Here is a 27747-nt window from a genome sequence, read left to right as displayed (position 1 = left end):
TTTAATATCTATTATTGTTGATATTTGTTCTCGTTGGTTACATAAATTGCTATTAGACAAGTATTTAATATCACATTTTCTGACACCAGTCAGCTTAGTCTACGGTTCTATAGGTTCTCTACTCTGCTACTCAACGGTGCATTTTTTGGTGTCGCTTTGCGGAACTGGTTTCAAATGTTTTATTTTTATTTAGTGGTTAACAATTGGTCCCCATGGTTTGTCATAGTGAACCTCAAATTCGTCATAATCGTCATTTTCATCATTTTCAAAAATCAATCATTTTAACGTAACCTTCTATTTTCTCGAAGTAAACTGATTAGCTTGGGATGCATTCAAACCTCGAGGGTGGGCCTGGATGGGACCTTCCCCTCTCCATCTAAAGTGAGCTCATCGTCTTCCCGGTAGGACTGCGGTCGATCCGCGTCAGTAAGCTTCAGTTCCTTTTTGGAAAAGTGCTCCACAATGGCGGCACAATAACAATCGCCCAGGAAGTTGTTGGTCGTGCGAATGCGGTCACTGAAAAGATAATACGAGTGAGTGGGAAACCAGATAAACAAAAGTAGATTAAAGGGTGCCATTATAAATACACTCACACAAACCAATCCACTGCAAATAATAGCGTCACATTATGCATCGGAGCATCGATTGCCGTGAGAACTACCAGAAGTAATACCAACGCTGCACTGGGAATGCTTGCCGAGCTCATCGAAGCCGCTGTCGAAGTCAAAACAACCGTCATAATTTGTCCGAAGTTCAGCTGCATACTACTCATTTGAGCAATAAAAATCGATGCTATCGAAATAAACAACGCCGTTCCATCCATGTTGATGTTAGCACCGATAGGAAGCACAAATCGTGTGATTCGAGTGTCGATTTTCACCTTATCCTCCATGCAACGGAAGGTCAACGGCAGAGCTGCCGCCGTAGAAGCCGTGGCAAATGCTGTCAGCATCGGCTGAATCAGCGACACGTACAACTTGAAGGGGTTCTTCTTCAAAAACATAAAATATATAAACTGTACAATCACCCACTGATACAGGAGCACCCCGAACAACACGGTGAAGATGAACCAGGCCAGTTGGGTCATCACCAAACTTATGTCACTCACGGCCAAAATCTTGCCTGCTATTACACTTCCGATTCCGATCGGGGTCAACCACATCACTCCGGTGACCATCTTCATGATGACGTCGAAAATTGCCGCAAAGAATTGAATCACAACATACCCCTTACTGCCAATCGTTCCCAACAGTGTTCCAAACACCAAACAGAAAAATACTATCCCAAGAGTATTGGTACCAGGCCGATATTCTATAATCCGTATCAATTCATCCTCGTCATCCCAAGCAAAAGCGTTGTGAGCAGTAGGTTTTGCGTTCACCATCGGAAGCACGCTGCCATTGATCGCATTAGACCTCGGCACGTAGACCGTGTGAGCTTGCTGGAGAGCCGCCTGGAATATGTTATCCGGGAAGATGTTCCTGAAACGAGTCCTCATAACGCTACTGAACACAGCAGTAAATCATCAAACACTCACCTGCCCAAATCCAGTATGCTATCCATCAACGTAACGGTTTTCCCGCTCGCAACCGAATACTCGGCCATCGCCTCGTGCATCCTGGGATCACCGGGGTGAATCAACAGCACCAACGTGGTGCCCAGTATGGCATTCAGCAACGAAGTCAACGCAAAGTAGACAAACGTCCGTAGGGCAATTTTCCCATTCAACTTGGCATTCAGGCTGGAAGATCCGCTAATCAAACTGGCAATTACCAACGGAAGGATCATCAGTTTCAGCACGCGCATAAACAGTTCGCCCGGGTAGGCAATCAGCATGATGGTGTCCTCCGAGAGTTCCAACGGGCGAAGGGTGAAACCTGTAAGATCGGAACGTTAACGAGATGGAACGGAAGGAAAGTAAGAAGCTCTGAACAAACAGAAAATTTCAAGATGAGCTAGGGTAATTTTCCAATTGTAGCAAAGCCAAGTACGTACTTTTTGTTATTTTGCGTTTTTAAGAGATTGAAACCGTTTTTGAAGTAGGAATTCCTCAAGAAACCTTTGAATGTGATTCATGAAGCATCAGCAATTCAAATTGGTAAAATCATTCTTTATAATAACATGTTTGAATGTCCCTCAGAGTTCAAATGTTGCATGCATCATTTGTATCTAATTATCTGCACTTTGTATCTAATTATTGCACACCCATAAAACATGGCTTAATGCCTCTTGGAATGACATTTTTCAACAAGAATAATCATTTTGTGATTCTGTTAGATGATTAAACGTAAGTTTTCGGTATGTTTACTTACAATATCAGGACTACATCTGTGATTTCTATATGGGGGTACACTTTGTGAAAACTTAAAATGGAACATGTAACGAAATTATGAAAGATTTTGAACGTTAATAACTCAGCTGCCCCTAGACCAATTTCAATAATTTTAACACCAATCGATCAGCAATATTTCTACGCATCAATAGCAATGCTTTCGATTGTTGATCAAGACAAGAAACTATTGAAAAATAGTAAATGTCAAGCATTGTCCAAAAGCGTCGAAATACCTAAAAATCCACCAATTACGTACATGCCTATGATGCTTCCCCAACTCAGTCATCAGCGAATCGTTTCTAGACGAAACATGTCGATGTAGCATTGCTGCTTCCCCAACACTGTCATCAAAGAGTCGTTAGTAGACGAAACAAGTCGAAGAGGCATTCGCCCCCGATCATCGGGCGTGTGCAAATAGGAAGGATGCAATTGCGTAACATTGTGCACACTCATCGCCATATTAAGAACCACACGCCCCCAACGACCACACAAAATGCTCTCTAGAGTTGTAATCTTGTAACCAGGGGTTGAAACTGTTGACGCTTTTTACTACACTCGCTTCGTTGTCGTGTGCGACAGTCTGCTTGTATTCGTACTCTCATGCTCTCCCGTCGTCTCTCTTACACAACACAAACGGTAGAACAACATTTGAGCAAAAAGAATAACTATCATATGACATGTGTGATTTTGTTCTAATTCCTCAATTTGGTGTAAATTAAACCATTTCTGATCAGAAATGTTATTACTAGGACATCGTTGCTTGCTATCTTCAGAATTCACAGAAGCACAGTATCAGCAGCTCTTATTATGAGAAAAACTAAAATACATACATTCGTGACGGTCTTCGGCGACAGTGTCGTGTGACAGAGCCTGTCATATGATATTTTAGTTTGGTACTGTTATTTGATAGCTTGTTTTGCAAGTGTCGGAAGCAAAGGCAGTCAATTATCACAGAAAATGTGTCGACTACCGTGACCGCTTAGAAAACTGCTTGTAACCAAACTTGGAAGCAGGGGTGCAGGTGATTTTGATCGATTATCTCCATCGATATTCTATTTCGCTAATAACTCGTCGGCAAACAAATTAATAAGCCGGCGCCGGTGGTGCAGTGGTAAGCGTGACTGCTTTCTCACCCCAATGGGTCTGGGTTCAATCCCAGCCGAGGTCACGTCACGTCTTCCTTCGGAAGGGAAGTAAAGCCGTTGGTTCCGGCCCTTGTGTGTTGAATGGGTAAGATATCGTACGCCGGTGTGGAAGCTGCCTTCCTGCACATTCGATTGCTGTCTATGGATGGCAATCGATGTCCGTCGATGATTGGCACTACATTGCGGAACAGAGACGGGCGTTAAATAAATGAATGAAGAAGAATGAATTCATTGATACTTTTGTTGTTCTGGATGATAGAAGAGCATAGAAGAAATAGTGCGAAATAGGTTAGTGAAGCCATGGTCATCAAAAGAGGAAATCGATGAAGAGAATTGACTTTCACCCCTTAATTCAGTCGTCGGCATAGCAATGAAAACTAGCATCGCACCGCTTTTGGTTCTTGGGGCTGGTTCCAATTCTGCTGTTCGACATTTTACACTATTTTCCAGGGAAACCTTAAAGTCCAATTATTCGCTTAACGATTAATCGTAAAGATTTATCCAGCTATTCGATTAAATATTTCTATACAGAGCTGGAAAATGGCCTATCTGCTTTGATCGATTCTCTTCATCAACCTTTGCTTTTTTGCTAAACACGACTATGCAAACAGTTTTCGTGATAATTTTGTCACATAGATTGATAAATGAGGTTTTTATCTATCGTCCATATCGTCAAATACAACAGGGAATGTTGTTGCAGCTGAGTTATTAACGAAAGAGAAAGTCGATGAAGAGAATCATCCCTTCTTATTTCTACTTGTACGACATCCCTTCTTATTTCTACTTGTTTTCTACTAGCGCAGCAGAGAAAATAAATAATAGGGGAAATGGCTCTAATGTTGGCCTATGGATCTAAGATTGGGCCCATCGCGAAAAATCTGCAATTTATCAATTTTATCTAGATGAACGCTTCATTGGGATAGTACTAATGGATATTTTTGGTCACTATTGAAAATTTAGTCGATTTCTGAATGTATGTTTAGGCCCAAATTAGGGTTATTTAGGCCGACATTACGTCCATTATCTGAACAGGCATAGAGTAGAACCATGACATGAAACAGGTTCATAAATTCGCCGAAAAAAGTGTTAAGCGTCTTTTTGCTAAATGCTAAGATTTACCAACTTGTTGAGAGAAGGAGTTTAACGAGAAAAACTACAAAGGGGGGCAGCTTTAGCTGGGTGGACACTGATATTCTGTGGCCTTCCAACCTGTCGCAGACACCAGTTCAAACCCCAGTTAAATTTCTGAACACGTCACATCTAGAATTCAAATCAAAAGGTTCTTTTCAGGGCAATCATAGTCATACTAAAGAGTATAAACAGAGAGAACCCCGCTCAAATTCCTATTCCTACACAAAATACAAGCTCCTACTGCAGTTAACAAATAACTTTTATTATATAAGACCACGTAGTCCTACGTCACCATTGCGTTCAATCCCATAGGGCTGTTCCTTGTAGTTTTACTGATTTTCAGATTTCCCCCCGAAGAACGCGTTATCCACTGAGTTCTACCCACCGCTTTGTCTCGGTGGTTTTTCAATCAAGCGCTCTAATTTTCTGCAAGTGGTTCTCCATTGATGCTACTCACATGCATAAAATCAGACCGACTGGTTGAAACCCCGCCGAGAAAAAGCGGTGGGTACAACTCAGTGGGTAACGCGTTCTTCGGGGGAAAGCTGTAATTGATGCGAAACAAAATATGCCCAGCAGTAGTTTTCTATGAAACGTTGCATACCTTCAGGTGTTATCGCCATATACAACAATCCAGGACCAAGAGTCCAATTATTGACCATTCATATGTTTTCTGAAATTTTTACAAGGTTGATAGATGTATTGATGCAATTGATCGTTCGATAAAAGAATAACCAACATTATCCCTTGAATATTACTTGATTTAAACTAATTTTGAGTTTGTAATAGCTTATTTTACAACTCAAGATTATTACCAGAAAAATTAGGAAATTGCCTGAAATCATATGAACAATATCAAAAATATTTAAAACATGTTTCATCACCATGTTCGCAATACTAAGTATCAAAAACACATCTTTTATCATTGAAAAATTGATCACTGATTAGAATATCATCATGATCGGAAAAGTTTATGGTCTTGACTAAACGCAATACAATGTGAATTATGCAACAATTGGGTGGTGTGCAACAATAGGCAAATTACCCTAATTGTGCAGTCAACCTAACTGCCGCTCATGGCAAGTCGGTCCCATATCACAAATCAGCATGCCGAGAAAAACGCGTTTTATGTTTACTTCGCACTATTGCATCACCCGTTGTTCAGTTTTTCCAAAGTTTTCCAGAACAAAGATGTTTTGACAAATATACAAATGTGTCTGACTTGCGATGAGTGACCGATAAGTATACTGTTAGGTACTGGCAGTAATCCTATACACTTAGATTATTTTACAGGAGTCAGTATTTTTATTATGGGTTTTTGAAATGCTGACAAAGTCGGTATACATTAAAATGACCGTTATCCATTAGGAATCCATCAGATCGACAAATTTTATTATCTATCGTTAATTGGAATTAACAGAACTAAGTCTGTACAAGTTCGGAATAAATTTTCTCATTTTTGTATTTTCCGTAGATTTCGAAACTTTTACCGAATAATTCAGCATTTCAAAAGCCCAGTTAATCGTTACTGATTGGATTAGTGTGTACATCGCTTGCATAGCTTATAGGATTTTTTGAGAAACGACGAGTTCCGTTTTTGTCAACATCGTAATTGACCGTGAGCTCAGTAATATTTAAGGATATAGGCTCAAAAACCGTTGAGATTAAGTTCGATGGTCTACAATAACGTATTCAACACTGTAGTCTAGAAGCAGGTTCGAACAATTTTCTTGAAAAGCACGGATAGCGGAACTATCAATCTATCCTCTTCAGAACTTTCTCTAGCTAATAAATTATTGCACTTAAGCTGCATGTAGCCAGGGCCGGTGGTGTAGTGGTAAGCGTGACTGCTTTCTCACCCCAATGGGTCTGGGTTCAATCCGATGACTATCATGCGGCCAACATAACTTTACCCTCTGAGTAGCTCGAGTTACACAAAATTCAATACAAGCAGACTCAGCAACCATCTTTTTGCCCAAATGCACGGCGTGCAGATTTTAACTAGAGAGGGTCTAGTAGAAGGTCTGAAGATCTAGAGAGGAACAGACTGGCTGGTTTTGAGCCAATCGAGCAGCGCCTATCTTGATTGCATTGGCAGTGTTGCTAGAAACCACCCAGGCATAGGTTGCCAAGGCAGTTTGTTTTGAATCCGCTCCTCTCTTATACTAGACCCTCTCTAGTTTTAACTATACGAAAATATGTATTCTGGAAAAACTTGCTTGTACACTATAACCCGTTGTAATTTGTTGCCATTATGTTTGTTGTAAAAAAAAAACATGCAGATGATGTAAGAAATACCACTTGTGGTACCAGAAAGGCACTTGTAGGTGGATTAAATAGGATTTTTCTAATGTTTCTATTTCAGGTTCTCAGTGCATCTTTTCTGCTATATTTCCATTCTGGACTACTGTGCACAGCTAACGATCTACTTATTACACGGAACTGAAAGTGCTACGCAGTTTTAGCTGCAGATTAGTAAACAACGAATTAAATTTTCAGATAAGCATGATTTTTGAATGATGAAAATGCGAAGTGGTGGAGCAGATAAGGTCTACCCAGTAATCTGGTTTTACGGTACATTAAGCAAAGTCAACTGTATACTTACCCAGAACTACGCCAAGCAATACGCCACTCAGAGTCACCAGGATCAGTTTGTTCTCGGACACGAACCGCATCCAGGCTGACTGCGACTTCACGGTAGGAGTGTTCCGTTGGCTTTCGCCCTTCAAAAATTGCTGCTCACTTTGTGCCATCCCATTCGCTGAATACGTTTCAGAGTAATAATTAAACTGTATAAAAATAAAACATTGAAAATAAATCACCTAAACACTTTCAACAGGAACAACTACTGAATTCGAAACGGATTGTAGCCGTTAAGCACCCTTCGGGATACTTAGCGCGCGCTGAACTGACCATTTGCGCTCAATAATAGCTCATAGACACACGACCGTGGTTGACACGCGCCCGTCCGGTCATCATCCGCAATTTCCATTTCAATGATGTTGACTGCGAAATGATCCTACTACAACCGTATGTTGCTCTCACATAACTGTCACGCGTACCGACAAATTAGCCTGGTATGGTTTTCATGTTTGCAAACAAAAATTAAATTAAACCTAATCGAGTGAAATGTGCGACCACAATTGCAATCAATCAGAGCACAAGCAACGACTGCGATCGGCGTACCCTATCTAGTTCCAGATGTGTATTTAGATGAGTGTTGGCCTACAAACAGACCAACAATAAAAGCCCACTTGATGAGTTTATTGAAAAGGACACCGCACTGCCTGTTCATTCAGTCGTGGAACTTTCCACCAAGAGACAATGTTTCTAATCAATATAATAAACGAAGTTGTAAGTCATGTCGACATCTAACGAAAGAATCAGAAATAGATATTATCTAAGTTAATGTCATCCTCTTCAGATAACAGGTACACGGGAATGTCATCGCCCCATTATGCCCGATTGAACATTATGCTGAACAGCTGATCCTATAACGAGTTATTAAGTAAACAAACAACAATTAATTACCACCTGACTGAACTCTCACGACGGGTGACACAACCTAGAAGAGTAATTCAATTTATTATCACGTGCGATAAAATTTCCACCGAGTGACGGACTGTGAAAATACCACCCCTTTCTCAACAATGTCTCGGCGATGGTGATGGCGAAATGGCGATAATTACACATCCTAGCAAGCTAAGAATAGATGCATCACTTAATATTATTCCTGATTGCTGCGATTATATTCCCATCAACAGTGTTATTGGCCTTTCACTCTTCGAGGAAGAAATGTATGTAGGGCCTGCTATGATTTAGAGCAAGTCGTTGCTTCTACACGCGAAGTGCATTCGCTCTCGTTCTCTCAAGCTATACCTGTATCTGTGCAACAGAATATCATCTTTTGACGTACGACGGCTAGCACGTGCTGTATCCTCATCTATCTACATAGTCTATCCTGGGGTAATAAAAGTTTAAATTCACCCTCAAGTCTCCCGTGAAGGTGCTTATCGCTATCTATATCTAATGGAAGCAGGCGTTCTTGGGCCCTTCCTTGTCAATTTATTTTTGCACCCGGTACTTTTCCATTCATCCTTAACCTTTTCGGAATGGATATTTCGGCTATCGGTGTTAAAGCTACCGGTGCCTACACCCTTAATGGTAGGCCAGCTTTTTCGCGTTGTTGACAGGGTTAAGATAGAACGTCGCAATTTTTGTGTATTGCTTTTCCAATCAAGGAAAAATGCAGTGTCAGTCGTGTTTAGAAGAGGAATGTATAGATAGGCTCATTATTGCAACCACGGTGGAAGGCATTATGCATAGTGTAAAATGTAAACCACGTAAACACTCTGCCTGGGACAATGGGCCATGAGCTTACGGATGGATGGTTCGGGAAAATCGATATCAAACGGTGTTATTGTTTATTTCAGGCTCGACGACTGCGATTGTGGGTGTTGAATGCTTTAACAAGTTTGTTTTCATGGGACAACACACGATGATTGATTGATTTGCTGATTGAACTGTTCGGCAAATATACACGTGAGATGCCTTCCACGATCACATTTGACAACTGATACATTATTTACAGCTGTAAACACTAATAATGTATGGAAGAGGTATTCCAAATTACTAAACCAATTTCAAGCGCACAATGCACTCTGGCCTTAAACGGTAATTTAGCGGGACTAAATTATTTACTCCATTTCTATTCATGTAACCCCCCAATTACTGTATTCGAAAAAGTTTATAATTAAATGTTCCTTCTTTTTATAAAAAAAATACGATTAGGGTGGTCCTCATTTTACCTTAAAGCAGGAATCTAACTTTATTGTTTTAACATGTAGGTGGTTACATGCCTCGACAAAGTTGTAGCAAACACTATTTCAAGCCACTTTGATCAAGACACCATTTTCCTAGCTCTTCATTTGACTTATGGGTTATTCCAGCTCAAGTGGGTATACCACCTGTGGTCGCTGTCACCGATTTGAGCCAAAATTGGCCAAAACGCTTATGTTGGCATTCTGAACAAACGCCTTTTTTGATTTTGCTTTAAAGTGCCCAGAGCCTTCTGGGCTACAACCCTGGATTTTCGAGATTTTTAAAATTTCAACTTTCAGTTGAATTTAAAATCAGTTCAAAATTGACTTATACAGCTAATTGTTGCCTATATAAGCTAGTATGCAATTAAAATTGTTTGTTGGGACCGTAAAGCAGATATTTTAGCACGGTGTCATCAACAAAGTTGCTTGAAATACAAATACAGTCATGTCCTGATTTTATCAGCCCCTTCACGCATCAGACTTTGATTTTTTAATAATTACCGTAATTCCAAATTTTTCTAATTCATCTTCAAGATGGATGTTTAAGGCAAACTTGCAAATGCCATATTACAGCTAAAATGCTATTTTTCGGATTTATGAATCTATGAAATATTTTAATGGTAATTCTTATTGACAAGATGCAAGAAGAGAAGGTAAAGTATTAGTATTAGTATTAGTATTAGAAGGTAAAGTATTAGCTGTAACGATGAGCTGATGAGCGAGCAATCAGAGATCATAAAATCGCTAGTTGTGACCTCCTGAAAGCAAAATTGATAAATTGTGTATGTCATACACAAACTTTACCACCCATTCTTGTTTCTAACAAATAAAAATTATCATTATAGAATCTCATAGTTTCATAATTCCAAAAAATTGCATTTTAGCTGTAATGAGCAATTGCAAGCCTGGTTTAAGGTATAGTTTGGTGGAGTGTACCCCATTAGGCATAAATACGTTAGGCATACGGAGGTTAGGCATACGGACGTTAGGCATAATGGACGTTAGGCATAAAGTCATTAGGCATAATGGAAGTTAGGCATAATATACGTTAGGCATAATGGACGTTAGGCATAAAATACCTTGCTGCTGTGCAACTCTAGAAACCTGTTTCGACATATTTACTTAGATCCAAGATTAGTAGCGATAGTGATTAAGTAATCTGGCAATGAAAACTCAGCATAGTTATATCAGTATATCTTGAAATCAATCGCATATAGAAATAAAAAATCACACATTTGTTGTAATATATTCCTACACACATATTGCAATTGTCAAAGAATAAAAGGTTTTCCTCAAAGAACAGCTCATGAAATAAAGAATGGTGAATTCTGTGATTTTTCATTCAATAACAAAAAAACAGCTAAGGTTGAATAAAATATGATGCCAAAGAACAGCTCATGAAATAAAGAATGGTGAATTCTGTGGTTTTTCATTCAATAACAACAACAAAAACATACCTGCTGCTTCCAGGATTTGCTGCCATACTTTTCGATACAACGCTTCTGTTTTTGTTGTCATCAGAATGAAAACCAGCGGAACCGTCGGCTGATGGGAGGGAGCGATACTTCCATGAACAGGACGAGTTACCGAAACAAACAAGGAACTGTGGCAAACGTACCATCTGTAACCCAATACTTTGCCTGCCAAGACGTCGCAAGTTTTCATGAGCTCCAAAAATTAAGGCTCTTTCATTATTGTCACTGAAGTCAGCAATCAATAGACGGTCCCCATTATCATCCTTCTGGAATTCATCGGGTAGATTATGCTTAACGTCCATTATGCCTAACGTCATTTATGCCAAAAGTCCGTAAGCCTAACGTCGTGTACCCAGTTTGGTGCAATGGAACCACTGAAAAGGCGCATGGGTTTCGTAGAATTTAAGAAAAGATTTTCAAAAAGAGGGCTTACAAAACTATAATTTCAAATCAGAGATCAAAATTATCGCTGATGTTAGAAGAGAACCGGCTATTTTCACCCGTATAGAGAATGAAAAGCTAAAGCGAAGAGCGAGAGAACTTTGTTCAAGCAAAGCAATTCTCACGAGAAAAGTAGCCATGATAATTTTTGCTCACTCGGTAGTGACAGCCGACAATTTCGTTTCCTTTTCGGCATTCCTTTTCCGGTGATTTTAATTTTTCACCCTTCCCGAGAACCCGGTTTTAAGTTGTCTTCAGACAAAACCGATCTTGTGTCGTACGCGAATGAATTTGCGGCGGTATGAGAGAAACAACCATAGTACTCAATGATTCGTTCATTTATGTTTTTTTTTACTAGGGTACATTCAAACCGCAGCACAGTGGGACGAAATCAAAAGAAGTGGATCATGGCCATTTGTTGCGAAACTATTGAGTTAAGTATTTTGATGTCTTGTAGAATGTTAGTTAAATTTTTGAATACTTTATTTGAGTTATATTTTTTTTACTTAAGCGGGGTATACGCTAAGATAAATAAAATAACTTTTTTATGTCTCGTTAAAATCGATGAACATCTATGGAAACATTTTTTTTTTTTATATCTTTATTAAGGAGACTTTCAGCCCTGGGCTTATGGAAACATTGTAGATGGCATCATTTTAAGAAACTTTGTTCAACATGACAATTTTCTATCTCTCAACTGGAAGGTATAGGGTCAAAATGGAGTACAAGCGGTAGTACCCCCTTAAATACCGTTTTTTTACCATAACTTTTATGTTTGAATTTTGCAATTTTTTCAACGTTCTACAAAGTTGTAGGTGCTGGCTTTAAGGATTTACATCCGTTTATATATTTGGGGGTGTATCTAGCAGGTTAGCCGATATTAGCAGCTAATCCAAATGTTATTTTGTTCAGCATATTATACCCTACTGTTACATACACAATTCATATCCAAAGGGATGCCTAATGAATTTTCTAATAAAGGACCTCAATGCTTTGTTACGTTTTGCTGATTTTTTTTATATCTTTATTAAGGAGACTTTCAGTCCTGGGCTGGTTCGTCTCCGCTTTTTTTTTGCTGGTTTCAAGCATGCTTGGCATGCACAGTTGTGCACACAAACTGCTCATTTGTTAATAACTTTCAACTCAGTTGTTGAAATTTGTTTTTCTTTAAAGTAATTGATAGATTAGGATCATAACATTTGAATCAACATCAATGAATTTTTACGCTTAAAGTCCGTGATGTGCAGCGAGCATTTCTCACATCACTTTTACAACGCAAAAACAAATACAGTTTATTACTAGAATTAAAATCAGCTTTTTCTACGTATCTATAACAAGCTTTTTTTCCAGTTACTTTTTTTTTAACTCTTTATTTGTTCCAAATTCAAAATAAATTACATTTCATTTTTAACCTAGGTGCTCCAGTTACTACAGTAACTTACCAGCCTTAATTGTTATGATATATATCTAAGTGTTTTTACATTGTTCCTGTCTTGGAAATTCAGTATTTTAAACAGGTTTTTTTAAACCTGCATGTCAGTACAACAATTGATATCTTAAAACTAAAAACTAAAACTAAATCTTATCTAAGTATAAAGGGAATTAATCGTTGCAATTGAGGATTGTAACGATTTTTGCCGGAAATTATTAATTATTTTGTTGGACATTTGTGCTAAAGTCTCAACATTCGAAATTCTATGTACTTCGGTAGTACTGTACCAGGGAGGCAACTTCAAAATCATCTTCAGAATTTTGTTCTGAATCCTTTGAAGTGCTTTTTTCCTGGTAGTGCAACAACTAGACCATATTGGCACAGCGTAAAGCATGGCCGGTCTAAAAACTTGTTTAAATATTAGAAGTTTATTCGTCAGGCAAAGTTTGGATTTCCTGTTTATAAGAGGATACAAACATTTTATATATTTGTTACATTTGGCTTGAATGCCCTCAATGTGATCTTTAAAAGTTAATTTATGGTCAAGTATTAATCCAAGATATTTCACTTGGTTTGACCAGGAAATTGGAACTCCGTTCATAGTGACTATGTGACTACTACTAGGTTTCAAAAAGGAAGCCCTGGGGTTATGTGGAAATATTATAAGTTGAGTTTTGGAAGCGTTGGAAGAAATCTTCCATTTTTGTAAATAAGAAGAGAAAATATCTAAACTTTTCTGAAGTCTGCTGCAAATAACACGAAGACTTCTTCCTTTAGCGGAAATGCCTGTGTCATCAGCGAACAAAGATTTGTGGCAACCCTGTGGCAAATCAGGGAGGTCCGAAGTGAAAATGTTATACAATATAGGCCCAAGAATGCTACCCTGAGGAACTCCTGCTCTAACAGGTAGTCGATTGGATTTGGAATTTTGATAATTTACCTGCAGAGTTCTGTCAGTTAAATAATTTTGAACTAATTTCATAATGTAAAGTGGAAAATTAAACTTTTTCAATTTAGCAATCAAACCTTCATGCCAAACACTGTCGAATGCTTTTTCTATGTCAAGAAGAGCAACTCCAGTTGAGTGGCCTTCAGATTTGTTTGAACGAATTAAATTGGTAACTCTCAAGAGTTGATGAGTAGTTGAATGCCCATGGCAAAATCCAAACTGCTCATCTGCAAAAAAAAAAAAAAAAAAATGAGTTCGTATTGATGTGAAGCATCATTCTATTCAAAATTATTTTTTCAAAAAGTTTACTTATTGAAGAAAGCAAACTTATTGGACGGTAGCTAGAAGCTTCAGCTGGATTTTTATCCGGCTTCAAAATTGGAACAACTTTTGCATTTTTCCATTTATCAGGAAAGTATGCCAAATGGAAACATCTGTTAAATAATTTTACCAAGAAAGACAAGGTACTCTCTGGGAGTTTTTTGATGAGGATATAGAAAATTCCATCATCACCTGGAGCTTTCATATTTTGAAACTTTTTAGTTATAGACCTTACTTCGTCCAAATCAGTCCCCCAGGAATCATCAAAAATATTTTCCCGAGAGAAAATATTCAGATAATCCCGAGCAACCTGATTCTCAATAGGACTAGTAAGACCCAAACTGAAATTATGGGAACTCTCGAATTCCTTAGCAAGTTTCTGAGCTTTTTCCAAATTTGTGATCAAAATTTTTCCACCTTCTTTAAGCGCTGAAATAGGCTTTTGAGGTTTTTTCAAAATTTTTGTGAGTTTCCAAAAGGGTTTGGAACTCGGGTCTAATTTAGAAACATTATTTTCAAAAGTTTTGTTCCTCAGGGTAGAGAATCTCTTTTTAATTTGTTTTTGCAAATCCCGCCAGATAACTTTCATGGCAGGATCGCGTGTTCTTTGAAATTGTCTCCTACGGACATTTTTAAGACGGATCAAGAGCTGAAGATCATCGTCTATTATAATTGAATCGAATTTAACCTCGCATTTTGGTACTGAGGCAGCTCTTGCTTCAACTATAGAAGTAGTCAGAGATTCAAGAGCATAATTAATTTCATCTTTGGTTTGCAAAGGAATGTTTGGATCGAAGTTATATTCCATAAATGTTCGATATTGCTCCCAATCAGCCCTATGGTAATTGAAAGTAAAGCTGTTGGGATTAGAAATTATTTCTTGGGATATTTCAAAAGTTACTGGAAGGTGATCAGAACCGAAGTCAGCATGGGTAACCAATTGGCTACAAAGATGACATGAATCAGTTAAGACCAAATCAATAGTTGAGGGATTTCTTGCAGAAGAAAAGCATGTTGGGCTGTTTGGATATTGAATAGTGTAATAACCTGCAGAACAATCATCAAACAGAATATTACCATTGGAATTGCTTTGAGCATTATTCCATGAGCGGTGTTTTGCATTAAAATCACCAATAATGAAGAATTTAGACCTATGACGGGTAAGTTTCTGGAGGTCACCCTTGAGAAAATTCTTTTGCTGGCCTACGCATTGGAATGGCAAATAGGCAGCTATAAACGTAAGTTGTCCAAATTTTGTTTCAACAGAAACTCCCAAAGTTTCAAAAACTTTGGTTTCAAATGAAGAAAGAATTTTATGCTTGATTCGTCTATGAATAATGATGGCAACGCCACCACAGGGTCCATCAAGACGATCATTTCTATTAATCAAGTAATTTGCGTCCTTCTTAACCTTATGGTCAGGTTTAAGGAACGTTTCAGTTATAACGGCAATATGCACGTTATGAACTCTCAAAAAATTAAATAGCTCGTCTTCATTATCTTTAAGAGATCGAGCATTCCAATTTAAAATGTTTAATGCTTTAAAATCCATTACTGAATTTTAAAGTCATGACAATATTATTAGCAAATTTTACTCCAGTTCGAATAGCATCAAACATGGAGTTAGATTTAAGCATATCAGAAATCATGTCAATTAATGAATTCTGTAAAAATTCCATTTTAGGAGCAGTAATGCTTCCTAAGTCAAAATTGTCACAATTTCCGTTAGAACGTTGGTTAGTATTTTGATTTCTACCCGATGCAATAGCAGCATAGGTAGCTCCATTAACTCGCTGAACATTGTTAGCAGTGAGGGGAGTAGGTACAGATGAAACATTTGAAGCAGGGGTGATATTTGTACCTACGGGTACGAATGTAGAATTTGTTCCTCGCTGACCGTTGTTAACAGCAGAGGAATTTGTACCTGGTCGGAAACGTGGAGCGTTTCCTACCTGTCGGTTAGAACGAGATTGTAGGATCGCTTTGCGAGTCTTACATTCCCAAAAATTGGATTTGTGGTTTTCACCACAATTTGAACATTTAAATTTCTTAGGATCTTCCTTCACAGGACAGTCGTCCTTTGCGTGAGAGGAATCACCACAATTCATGCATTTAGCTGGCATGTAGCAATTTTTAGTTCCGTGACCCCATCCCTGGCACTTACGGCACTGAGTGAGGTTTTGGAAATTTCCTCCAGTCTTCCTGAAGTGTTCCCACTTCACTCGGACATGGAGCATAAGGCTAGCTTTTTCTAAGGCCTTAAAGTTGTTTAGTTCACTAGACTTGAAGTGAACTAAATAAAAATCATTAGAAATCCCGTTGCGCGAATCGCCAGGACGGGATTTCATTTTCATTTTGATTACTTGGAGTGGCACAACTCCAAGTAATTTTGCCAGTTCATCTTTGATCTGATCCAGGGATTCACCACTGGGCAGTCCTTTCATGACAACCTTGAACACACGTTCAGTTTTGGTGTCGTATGTAAAAAATTTGTGCTTCTTCTCAGTAAGATACTTGAGAAGACATTTAAATCCGTCCAAGGTTTCAACCAATACACGGCATTCACCCCGACGTCCAATTTGTAGTGAAAACTTAACTTTCACGAAATTCAAAAGTTCCATGCGAAGAGCATGGAAATCGGTAGTGGTTATCACAATAGGCGGAATCTTTTCCTTCTTGGCATTAAGCCGGGAAAGTTTACTAGAATTTTTCTTGGATGATGGATCATTCTCATCATCTGTGAGCAAATCAAATTGATTACTCAAATTAATTTCTTCAGAAGGGGGGTCAAGAGTTTGCCCCTTTCTTTTGCGTTTAGGCGCCATGGCGGCAGTAAATTTTTTATCCAAATCGACTTCCAAGCAGATTACTATAAGAATCTGAAGGATCGAAGAGGAATTTTCCAAATCGATATCCAAGAAGGATTACCTCGGGTAGGGTCCAAACAAGGATCGAAGAGGAATAAGAGGAGTTGAACAAGGTAGAAAATGTTTACAGGTTGAGCACTGAAAAGTGCTGTTTAAATTTGTTGTAGCTTTAGGTAGTAGTAACACTTCCTTAAGCAAAAAGCAAATAGATCCGCACGGCAAGAGAGCACGATGCGGACTGATATAACAAGCTTAAAATCTATTATATCTACTGCTTCAAAAATAACTATGTTTCGTCAACTGTGTTCAAAGTTATTAGCAAATGAACAGTTTGTGACCAAAACTGTGTATGCCAAGCATGATTTCAAGTCCAGAAAAACTGGGCAAAATTTGAATGAATTTGGTTATAATCTCGACTTGCGGGAGAATTTTAAATTGTGTATGGGAAAATGTATGGAAAACGGAACGATCCTATTCATTTGGTTACCAAAAATCAAAATTTCACCAAAACTCGGACTTAGATTGACAATAATATACCAAACAATTTTGTCGAAGCAACAACCCACCCTCATGTACATACTTGGAAAAATGGTCATGAAAACAGCAAAACGTAACAAAAAATTGAGGTACTTTATTAGAAAATTCATTAGGCATCGCCTTGGATTCCCCTATCAATTGTATATGTAACAGTAGGGTATTAGTTGGTTAACGAAATTACGTTGAGTTTAGTTGCTAATAGGGTTGACTTCCCCATTTCCGGCCTATTTAGCACAACCCTCACTTAGTCTTTCTTAATATAGCGCTGTTTAGCACCAACCGAAATGTTATTATTACTGATGACTTTCAAATTTATTTACCTTTCCGTACGTACCGTAAGATTTGCTAAAGAGAAACCAATCGTTGAGATATTGCCAAAAGTCTAACACTGCTTCTTGACGCCAAACTCGGCCTACTGATTCTAAACTTGGCCTAACGCATTGAAACGCCATTGAAAGGCCAATGAATTCACTTCAGCTTATCGGATAAAGATAAAAATTGATTCGTTCGGAGCGCTTCTTTTGTTGTCGGGAATAATGGGTGTAAACTTTCATATCACGCGTTCTCATTGACTTCGTTCGGTAGCTTATTAACTAAAATATCGTACCAAACGCATAATTTACTTGCTAACTCTGAAATCATGGATTTATTTGAAGTTTTCTGCTCGATAGGCCCAAAAGGGGCGATTAGGCTGAAGTCGTTCTCTGCCCTATAGCTTTAAATTTTTCGTTTTTCCTTTTTCGATTAAAAGTATGCGAGAGGTATGTCTGTTTGTCTGTGGTATTATATTATTTGCCACACAATGCAAAAATGGTACAGGCTTAGAAAGTTCTTTATTTGCAACTGTGGAAGTGCTCAAAGAACACTTAGTTGAGAGCCGGCATGAGGTCCAAGTGGGGACGTAATAAAGCCAATAAGAAGATGAACCTTTTAATAGATTTGTACCATGAAGATATAGCAAAGTTTGACCTCGATTTATTATCAATATCTTATCTATCTTTCTCTATCTTTAAATAAATCACAGTCCACTTTTATCATTTTTATCCATACTGCCAGGGTGTTGACTCAATGATAATAATGAACTTCCTGGTATTCCCTGAGTTATCAGTCGTTCTTCTGAAAAATTCCATACAGGGTTGAATTGTTACACAGCAAAAAAATTATTTTGATATCACGTCAAAGTGGATGCACTACAATCATGCCGAAAATATGGTGTAATATTACTTGCTAAAAAGGACAAAATTATCATTAATACGATGCATGAACTGACATTACGCTGCTTTTACTGCATTTGTTTATTTATGTGGTCATAAAAATTACATGAAATTTTCGACATGATTGTAGTGCATCCACTTTGATGTGATATCAAAATTATTTTTTTGCTGTGTAGAAACAAAGGAATTCAAACAATAAATTAAGTTTACTGATTAATACATACATAGAAGTACAGTAAATCGGAGTGAAGTTCATCATTGAGATGAAGTTGATGGCAACATCGTTTAATTTTTGTTTCTCAATCATTCTTTTTCATTATATTGTTATATTGACAATTTTGTGAATGTGATAAAATACGCAACTTTTAACTGTTCCTAAATATCCTATCAAAATCAGCATTTATTCTGGTGCTGTGATCGATGAAATTAATTATCTAATATTTATATACTTATTTTACTACGTCTTCAGCTATGCTGCACAGACTGTGAATCACTTAATTAACTATGTTAGCTGTCTTATTCTAGTTTCTAAACTATTTCTACTTACATATATTGAAGTTAAAAAATTCAACATCATTCAACAAAGTAAAATATGTCTCAACAGGATGGTTTTGCCCGAACACGGTACGATGTCTAGCAGCCCAGAATAACGAACGTTGGCGGGAGCGTCGCGCTGGAACGTAGAAGTTTGACTGTTGCAGAAGATTAGGGCAGTCAATCCGGTTATTTATAATATCGAATGCAAACACTCATTTAAGATATGTACGCCGTTGCCGGGGGGGTTCCAGCCGTATCAATCGACATCGGAGTTCGTAGGAAGGCAACCTGAGCTGATAATTCCTATAGGTAATCTCCGTAGGGCAAATCAAACAAAGTAAAATTTCATGGTGAGGAGTCTAGAGTTGCACAGTATACTCAAGATCACTTCGAACAAGTGAACCATACAGACTTTTCAACGCATGCAAATCACGGAACTCAGATGCATTTCGACGGATGAAACCAAGTACGGCGAAAGCTTTCGAAGTGGTCGTTACGATGTGTTCGTTGAAACTTAGCTTGCAGTCAATTATCACTCCCAAACCCTTAATAGATGTTACACGGTCAAATTGAATGCCATTAACTGCATAGTCAAAGTGTATATGCGTCCGCGATCTGCTGAAACTTATAACTTCACACTTGATCGCGTTCATCTCCATTCCGTTTGAGACACACCAACTTGCAATGGTATCAATGTCGTGCTGTAAAGCAGCACAATCCACCAACGAACTGACGATTCGACTAATCCTAAGATCGTCGGCGTACATAAGGCGATGTGAGTTAAGTCGGAAGCTCAAGTCGTTAACGAAAACAGTTTAATTTAATTTTAATTATTTTTTGCTGAATCTGACTTTGAAATCAGATTTTGTTAAAAGTAATGATTTCGTATGAATACAAATGCAGTGCACAAAACAGTCAGGTTCAATGAGTCATTTTCATATGCATATGAACAGCGATCCGCCTCATCATTCACTGCCTCGTGAGAGTCTGAATGATTCAGAAGTAAACGAGTCACTGACAGTCGAGCACTCAGTCAGTAGCTCAGTCAGCATGTTTATTCTTCCTTGTTTTGAGTGACTGAGTGTACATTTTCTATGGAAGAATGCCTCAATTACATGCTGTGTGAGCGAACCCAAGCGGTGTGAGTCGCCTGTTCGTGAGTGACTAAATGCTTTCGTTGTCTCGTCCTATACCGTTTGATACATACGGTCAGGATAGAGCGATAGAGGATAGGCGTGCCGGAGCCGGTGGTGTAGTGGTAAGCGTGACTGCTTTCTAACACCCCGATGGGTCTGGGTTCAATCCCAGCCCAGGTCGGTGGGATTTTTCTGAGGCATAAAAATCTCTGGTCACGTCTTCCTTCGGAAGGGAAGTAAAGCCGTTGGTCCCGGCCCATGTGTGTTGAATGGGTGCGATATCCTACGCAGGTATGGAAGCTGCCTTCCTGCACATTCGATTGCCGTCAATGGATGGCAATCGATGTCCGTCGGTGATTGGCACTAGATTGCGGAACAGAGACCCGTCGTTAAATAAAGAAAAGAAGAAGAAGAAGAGGATAGGCGTATTTTAAATTATTGTCCACAAATTATGATTTCATTGCATTAAAACCAGATTCTTCTTTAGCCACAAATCAAGTATAAATGCTTACTTCTAAATATTGCATTGTAGCGAAGACAACAAATCAAGAAGACTGGCAACTCTTCCATTTTCTCATACGAACGCTGAGACAGATACAATCGCGTCATCTGCCGCTCAAAGGTAAATGCTTCAAACAAATTTGATACGATGTCTTCGATTGTAGGTATCCTACATGATCAACTTCACCCAGAATTGATAGTTTGCATTTTTAATCTAATTTTATTTCTAAAATATTAACCCAGCATGCAATTTCAAAACTAAATACGTACATTAGAATAGCATTTGCTAGTACAGGTTGAGAGGTATTTGTTTGTGTGTGTGTTTTTTTTTTTAGAGGTGTTTGTGCCAACAAAAGATGGGCCTTTGTATGCCTAGAAATTTCTCCCAAGACTTTATTCCTAAAATTATAGGATTCCGAATAATTCCACTCGATCACGTTTTTCATCGTTTGGACCACTGTGATATGGTTGAAAAAAATCCAGGTTTAGTGGTAAAAAGAGATCAACTTCCCCTCTTTTTACGGAACCGGAAATTTTTGCAATGTCAGGTACTCTATTTTGAAGTCTGTGAAAGGGATTTCTAAGATGGTTGACTGCATAGTCCTCTGTTAACAACTAACGGAAAACATTTGATGCGTAAATTCCAACAACAGTAGTAACATAGAGGTAACTCTAAGACTAGAAGCTCCCGAAGAAACGTGCTCAACTTTTTGGCTCAGCTCTGGTGCTCTCTTCGGTCCCAAGCTAATCGATGCATCCCTCGAAACTCCATGAGCCCCTCATTTTATCTGTCAAACTTTCATAACGAATCAAAACAAACATAGTGTAGTACTAGAATTCTTACTAGAATGGGGTACGTTAATCGATTTGCTAGGGACCAATAGGCTAGTAAAGTAGTGAGCCAATTTAAAATCGTTAGTTTCCACCGGTTGGTAGTAACATCTGATGGCCAATAAGAAGTTTCTCTTATTGGCCATCAGATGTCACTGATCTGACTCATAACGTATCATAATGTATCCGCGAACCAGCGTAACACACATGTCTAGCGTTCAGAATTATAAAGGCCGGCGCACAATAGATACGTTTTCAGGTTTTTTGACAGTTAGCCCATGCATTATCTGTCAAAAAACCCGAAAACGTATCTATTGTGCGCCGGCCTTAAGGATTTCACTGCGATGATCGCTTTTCTATATCGGTTTTCTCTTTGATTTAACGGTTAGATGTAAAACCAAATCGAGATTTTCCCAAACTTGTTTTTAAAGTAATCTTAAGATTAGCTAGCAGAAGTTCTAAGAGAAGCTAAATTGTTCGCGCAAAGACTACGTGCCGCAAGCCGATATGTGCAAGGACTTGGACGGTAACCTTCTCACGAACGAGTGTGAGGTGATTGAGAGGTGGAAGCAGTAGGGTAGAGAACTACTTCGGCCTAATCGCCCATTTTGGGCCTATCAAACAGAAAACTTCAAATAAATCCATGATTTCAGAGTTAACAACCCAAGTAACATTGCAAGTTTTATAGAGGTTTTAAATCATTCTACAAGTCTAAAACTTGGTTTTCAGAACCCTCATAAAACTAAAATTGTTACTTGGGAAGTCAATTATGCGTTTGGTACGATACTTTAGTTATTGAGCTACGGAACGAGCTCAATGAGAACGCGTGATATGAAGGTTTTCACCCATTATTCATGAAAACAAAAGAAGCGCTCCGAACGAATCAATTTTTATCTTCATTCGATAGGCCGAAGTGAGTTCATTGGCGTTCCAATGGCGTTTCAATGCGTTAGGCCGAGTTTAGAATCAGTAGGCCGAGTTTGGCGTCAAGAAGCAGTGTTAGACTTTTGACAATATCTCAACGATTGGTTTCTCGTTAGCAAATCTTATGGTACATACGGAAAGGTAAATAAATTTGGAAGCCATCAGTAAAAACAACATTCCGTTTGGTGCTCAACTGCGCTAGATTAAGAAAGACTAAGTGCAGGATGAGCTTAATAGGCCGGAAATGGGGTAGTTAACCCTACTTTGACGAGCACCTCAACGGAGAAGCAGCAGAAAACGAAGGTGGCACGGCAACAGACCTTGGAGCAAGCGCAGAAGACGATAGCCCCTGATCTTCAAGAAGTTGAGGAGGAGATCGGTCGGCTGAAGAACAACAAAGCAACTGTTGTAGATCAACTACCAAGTGAGCTATTAAAATACGGTGGTGAAGCACTGGCTAGAGCGCTGCACTGGGTAATTGCCAAGATTTGGGAGGAGGAGATATTACCGGAGGAGTGGATGGAAGGTGTAGTATGCCCAATCTACAAAAAGGGTGACAAGTTGGATTGCTGCAACTACCGCGCGATCACACTGCTGAGCGCCGCCTACAAGGTACTCTCCCAAATTCTGCCGCGAATACAACGTGCCCACACATCATTTGTTCATCTATTTCAAATCCGCATACGACACAATCGATCGAAATCAGCTGTGGCAGATTATGCACGAGTACGGATTTCCGGTTAAACTGACGCGATTGGTCAAGGCGACGATGGATCGAGTGATGTGCGTTGTTCGAGTATCGGGGACACTCTCGAGTCCCTTTGAATCTCGAAGGGGGTTACGGGTTACGGCAAGGTGATGGACTTTCGTGTCTGCTGTTCAACATCGCGTTAGAAGGTGTGATCAGAAGAGTGTCCATCCCAGACACGAGTTGCACGATCTTCAGGAAGTCCATCCAACTTCTTGGCTTTGCCGATGACATTGACATCATGGCACGGGACTTTGAGACGATGGTGGAAACGCACATCAGACTGAAGGCTGAAGCAAGGCGGATTGGACTTGCCATCAACCCATCAAAGACAAAAGACATGAGAGGAAGAGGTTCTAGGGAAGACAATGTTAGCCTCCCACCCCGAGTTCAGATTGACGGTGACGAAATTGAGGTGGACGAAATCGATGAGTTCGTGTATTTGGGCTCACTGGTGACCGCCGAAAATGATACCAGCAGAGAAATTCAAAGACACATTGTGGTAGGGAATCGTGCCTACTTCGGAACCGGGGGAACCTCCGATCGAATAAAATTCGCCATCGCACGAAGCTGACTGTCTACAAGACGCTGATTATTTATTTATTTATTTATTTATTTATTTATTTCTTAGACCGGTGGTCCTCTACGGCCACGAGACCTGGACTATGCTCGTGGAGGACCAATGCGCCCTTGGTGTTTTCGAACGGAAGGTGTTGCGTACCATCTACGGTGGAGTGCAGATGGATGACGGAACGTTGAGGAGGTGAATTACACCAGCTGCTGGGAGAACCATCCATCGTCCACATTGCAAAAATTGGGCGACTACGGTGGGCTGGGCACGTCGTAAGAATGCCGCACGACGACCCAGTGAAAATGGTTCTAGAAAGCGACCCAACAGGAACAATAAGAAGAGGCGCGCAGCGGACAAGGTGGATCGACCAAGTAGAAGGCTGCCTGCGGACCCTTCGCAGACTACGAGGCTGGCGAAGTGTGGCCATGGATCGAGTAGAGTGGAGACGACTTCTTCGGACAGCAGAGGACAACAAGGCCTTAGACTGATTGGTAAGGTAAGTAAGGCTAGCAAAAAGGACAACGAACGGGCCGAGACATTTAAACCAGTGGAGTTATTAAAAAAAACAGAAAAGCACTTAAGAGAATCAATCATTGCAGCAAGGCCCTTATGATTTTGAACGCTAGGTAGAACTATTTTTGGAAAAGCATTATAGTCTGACAGTTACCGATCCTTCGGTTACAGTTTTACCGAAAACGACCTTTAAGCAGAGTTGGTTGGAAATGCTAACATGAAGCTTTAGTGTGAGGATTTATTAGCTAGAGAATGATCTTTAGAAGAGGGTAGGTGGATAGTTCCGTTGGAGTACGGCAGTATGAAAATTGAATAGAAGTTGAAAATGTGCGAAGGGCCATTAATGCGACAGTTTTTGGAGATAGACGCACATTTTTGCCTAACCCGTACGATGTACGCGGGGACTTGAAGTATGTCTCCAAGTCCACAGGCAACATACTTCAAATCCCCGCGTACATCGTACGGGTTAGGCAAAAATGTGCGTCTATCTTCAAAAACTGTCGCATTAATGGCCCTTCGCTCATTTTCAACTTCTATTCAATTTTCATACTGCCGTACTCTAACGGAACTATCCACCTACCCTCTTCTAAAGATCATTCTCTAGCTAATAAATCATCACACTAAAGCTTCATGTTAGCATTTCCAACCAACTCTGAAAATCGTTAACTTCGCGTATGAAGTAACATAAAAAAAACACTTTGAATGACCTTTAAGCAGTTTATTTCCAAATATCAGAAAAATTGGATGCGAGAAACTATTTTAAAAAAATATCCCAATTATTAATTTCACCATTGTTACGAGCAATTCTCTGTAAAATGATCAAACGACTTGGCACGAGCCCTTCCGATTTTGATGAAACTTTCAACATGTCTTCAGTATAGTAGATTATGATTTTTCCACAAATCACTAGACCATTTTGACTCAAGACTAATGTTTAAAAAGGGCGTATGTGTTTTCACATACGAATTTTTCAAAAAATCTAACTCCTAAACCATTTATTGCATAAAAACTATGTCTTAGAAGATACATACCGTTCCGATTCAAATTTCGGACACTTTCATTTTTAATTAAATATTACATCCAGTTAGAAACAAAGTAATAATGTTAGATGATCGTGGAGGGCACTAGTCAAAAAAATTTAAAATTTACAAGACATGTGGATCATATTCGACCGAGATAATCAACTTTTAAAAGTGTCCGAAATTCGAGTTTAAGTGTCCGAAATTTGAATCGGCACGGTACAAAATAAGGGTCTATTTGAGCGTTTGTTTTTTTATGAATTACTTTTCTGTTATTCTTTTTGTTTAGAAAAAAAAATTGTTCGAGATCCCCCGATCAAATATTTCAGTTGCAGTTTCAAAAAGACGAGAATAGTCTGCTACTGAAGATTTGTTTTGTTTATTATTGAAACTATTCTCACAAAGACTCCGTGGGTAATTTCCGTGAATGATAATTACAATATAGAACGTACACAATTACAAAACGTACTTTCCAACTCTCTAATCTCTTTGTAACCATTTGAAACCAATTTTGCAATTGATCAGCTTATTAACTCTCCAAGAACGGCGTAGTAACTGATAATGGTTTGTCATAAATATCAGTTCTTCTGAATTGGAACTCGTCTTAGAAAGTCTAGAAGCGTATTCAAAATACTTGAAACTATGACTGGGACACAGGATCGAGGATCGATAAATGTATTAATAAGAAGTATGTTTGGCCCCATACACGTAAATCCGGCCCTGGTGATATGTCATACTGGATTCAGAAGCTCTTTTTGTATCGTTTTAAATAAAGTCACCTATTTTAATAAAGCCGACTATTTGATCAACAAATTTAATGCACGTCCAACTACAACTATAACAACTAATGTTATATATATAACATACCCTAGCGCACATTTCAGTGACAGAACGGTAAAATCAGAAAATTCTTGAAATCAACCACTTTGTCAAGCAGTTTGGCGTAATTTTCTACCAGCGGTTTCACACAACAGGACCATACTATTTTTTATGAAGCGCACAAATTTAAGTAGCTTTTCTCGTGGTAGAAAAAATCGCAATATACTGTTTTATATTGAAGTTCGAGTAGTAGCAAACGTCATTTTATCTGCTCGAATGAAATGGTTAATTCTAGAGAAGCACAATATCTAGGCTAAACACTCCTATAGTTGTGGTACGCTAGAGCCGATAGGTTCCTATGGTTGCTTATGTAGTCTCCATAAGCAACCATAGGAACCTAACGCTTCGAACGTACCCCAACTAAAGGAGCGTTTACCTTACATGGTTTATGTCCAGTCACCTACTAGAAAGATATTCACTTTTCTATGGCTACATGCAATCTTCTATGTAGACGATTGACCCCAATCTCCCCATACTATGGGCCAACAGATGAGAAAATAGACCCAGACTTGTCCTTCATCCTACAACTACCTTTACATCGCTCTTGCGCAAAATATCAATTTTCCCAACCTACTGGCTGTGATCCCGAAGGAAGCTCGCTAGGTAGGTATGTGTAATAGCAAACAAAAAAACAGTCTCCCAGTCACATTCTCTCGCTACTGCTGGTTTTCCCAGAGAAATGGCGTTTGAGTCAAGAGTTTTACGTATTACGCGTGATATTAAAGGTGATGTTTTGTAATAAATTAAGCTACTTTGTAACTCAATTCGATGCTCAACATGGCTTCAATCCGTTTCATTGAATAATCAGTTATACACAACACAGTCTACTAATCACCTTCATCTCCGTGCACCGGAAGTAATCCGTCTCTGCTGGTGGAGTGGAGACCGAAGGATGGGTTTACGTTCCACTAATTACCCACTCCTGCGCTGTCTGCTGCTACTGCTCCTCACAACGTAATCAATCGTGTGGTTCGATCCTGGATGAAATGCACCTAAAACTATATATTGAACCAATGACCAACTGTGATGACGCGACTAATCCACTTAGGAGGGACTGCACTAGAACGGGAATCACTAGTTTCCATTGACACGCCGGACCACAACGACGCCCCTCGCTACACCAACCACCAACTACTGTGCACCGTTTCCGTCCGGCAACCGTTTTTAGATAGACAGACAGACAGACCGACAGACTGACGGGAAAGATGCGACCGAACCGAACGAACCGCGAACGGAAAATGAGAGAAAGAAAAACCCTTTCGCCTGGTGGACCACCCAATCGGGAAATTGCCCGAGAGCTTCCTCGGTTCTACTTCGCTGACTAGAGTTTTTCGATATGTATGTATGGTGCTATGTTGCATTTTACATGCAGTTGCATTCGCAATGGAGAGCTATAACAATGTTTACACTGAGCCCGGCGA

The 27747-nt window shown here is 39.2% G+C and overlaps 1 protein-coding gene across 1 annotated transcript; it reads right to left on the bottom strand.

Annotated features, from left to right (window-relative positions):
* On the bottom strand, positions 1–27553 carry Eaat2 (Excitatory amino acid transporter 2). The gene is made up of 5 exons (XM_065237237.1): positions 27162–27553; positions 7214–7397; positions 1538–1877; positions 594–1481; positions 1–516 (listed from the first exon to the last, which is right to left on the bottom strand). The coding sequence occupies exons 1-5, from the start codon at positions 27165–27167 to the stop codon at positions 333–335; spliced, it is 1602 nt and encodes a 533-aa protein (XP_065093309.1). The 5' UTR covers positions 27168–27553; the 3' UTR covers positions 1–332.
* Positions 27554–27747: the final 194 nt, after the last annotated feature.

The sequence above is a fragment of the Ochlerotatus camptorhynchus genome, unplaced genomic scaffold, assembly GCF_037179485.1.
Source record: "Ochlerotatus camptorhynchus isolate MF236.1 unplaced genomic scaffold, CSIRO-AGI_Acam_v1.1 ptg000598l, whole genome shotgun sequence".
Classification (NCBI taxonomy): Eukaryota; Metazoa; Arthropoda; class Insecta; order Diptera; family Culicidae; genus Ochlerotatus; species Ochlerotatus camptorhynchus.
Note: the sequence above shows the minus strand (reverse complement) of the source record. Positions and strands in the feature narration are given on the sequence as shown.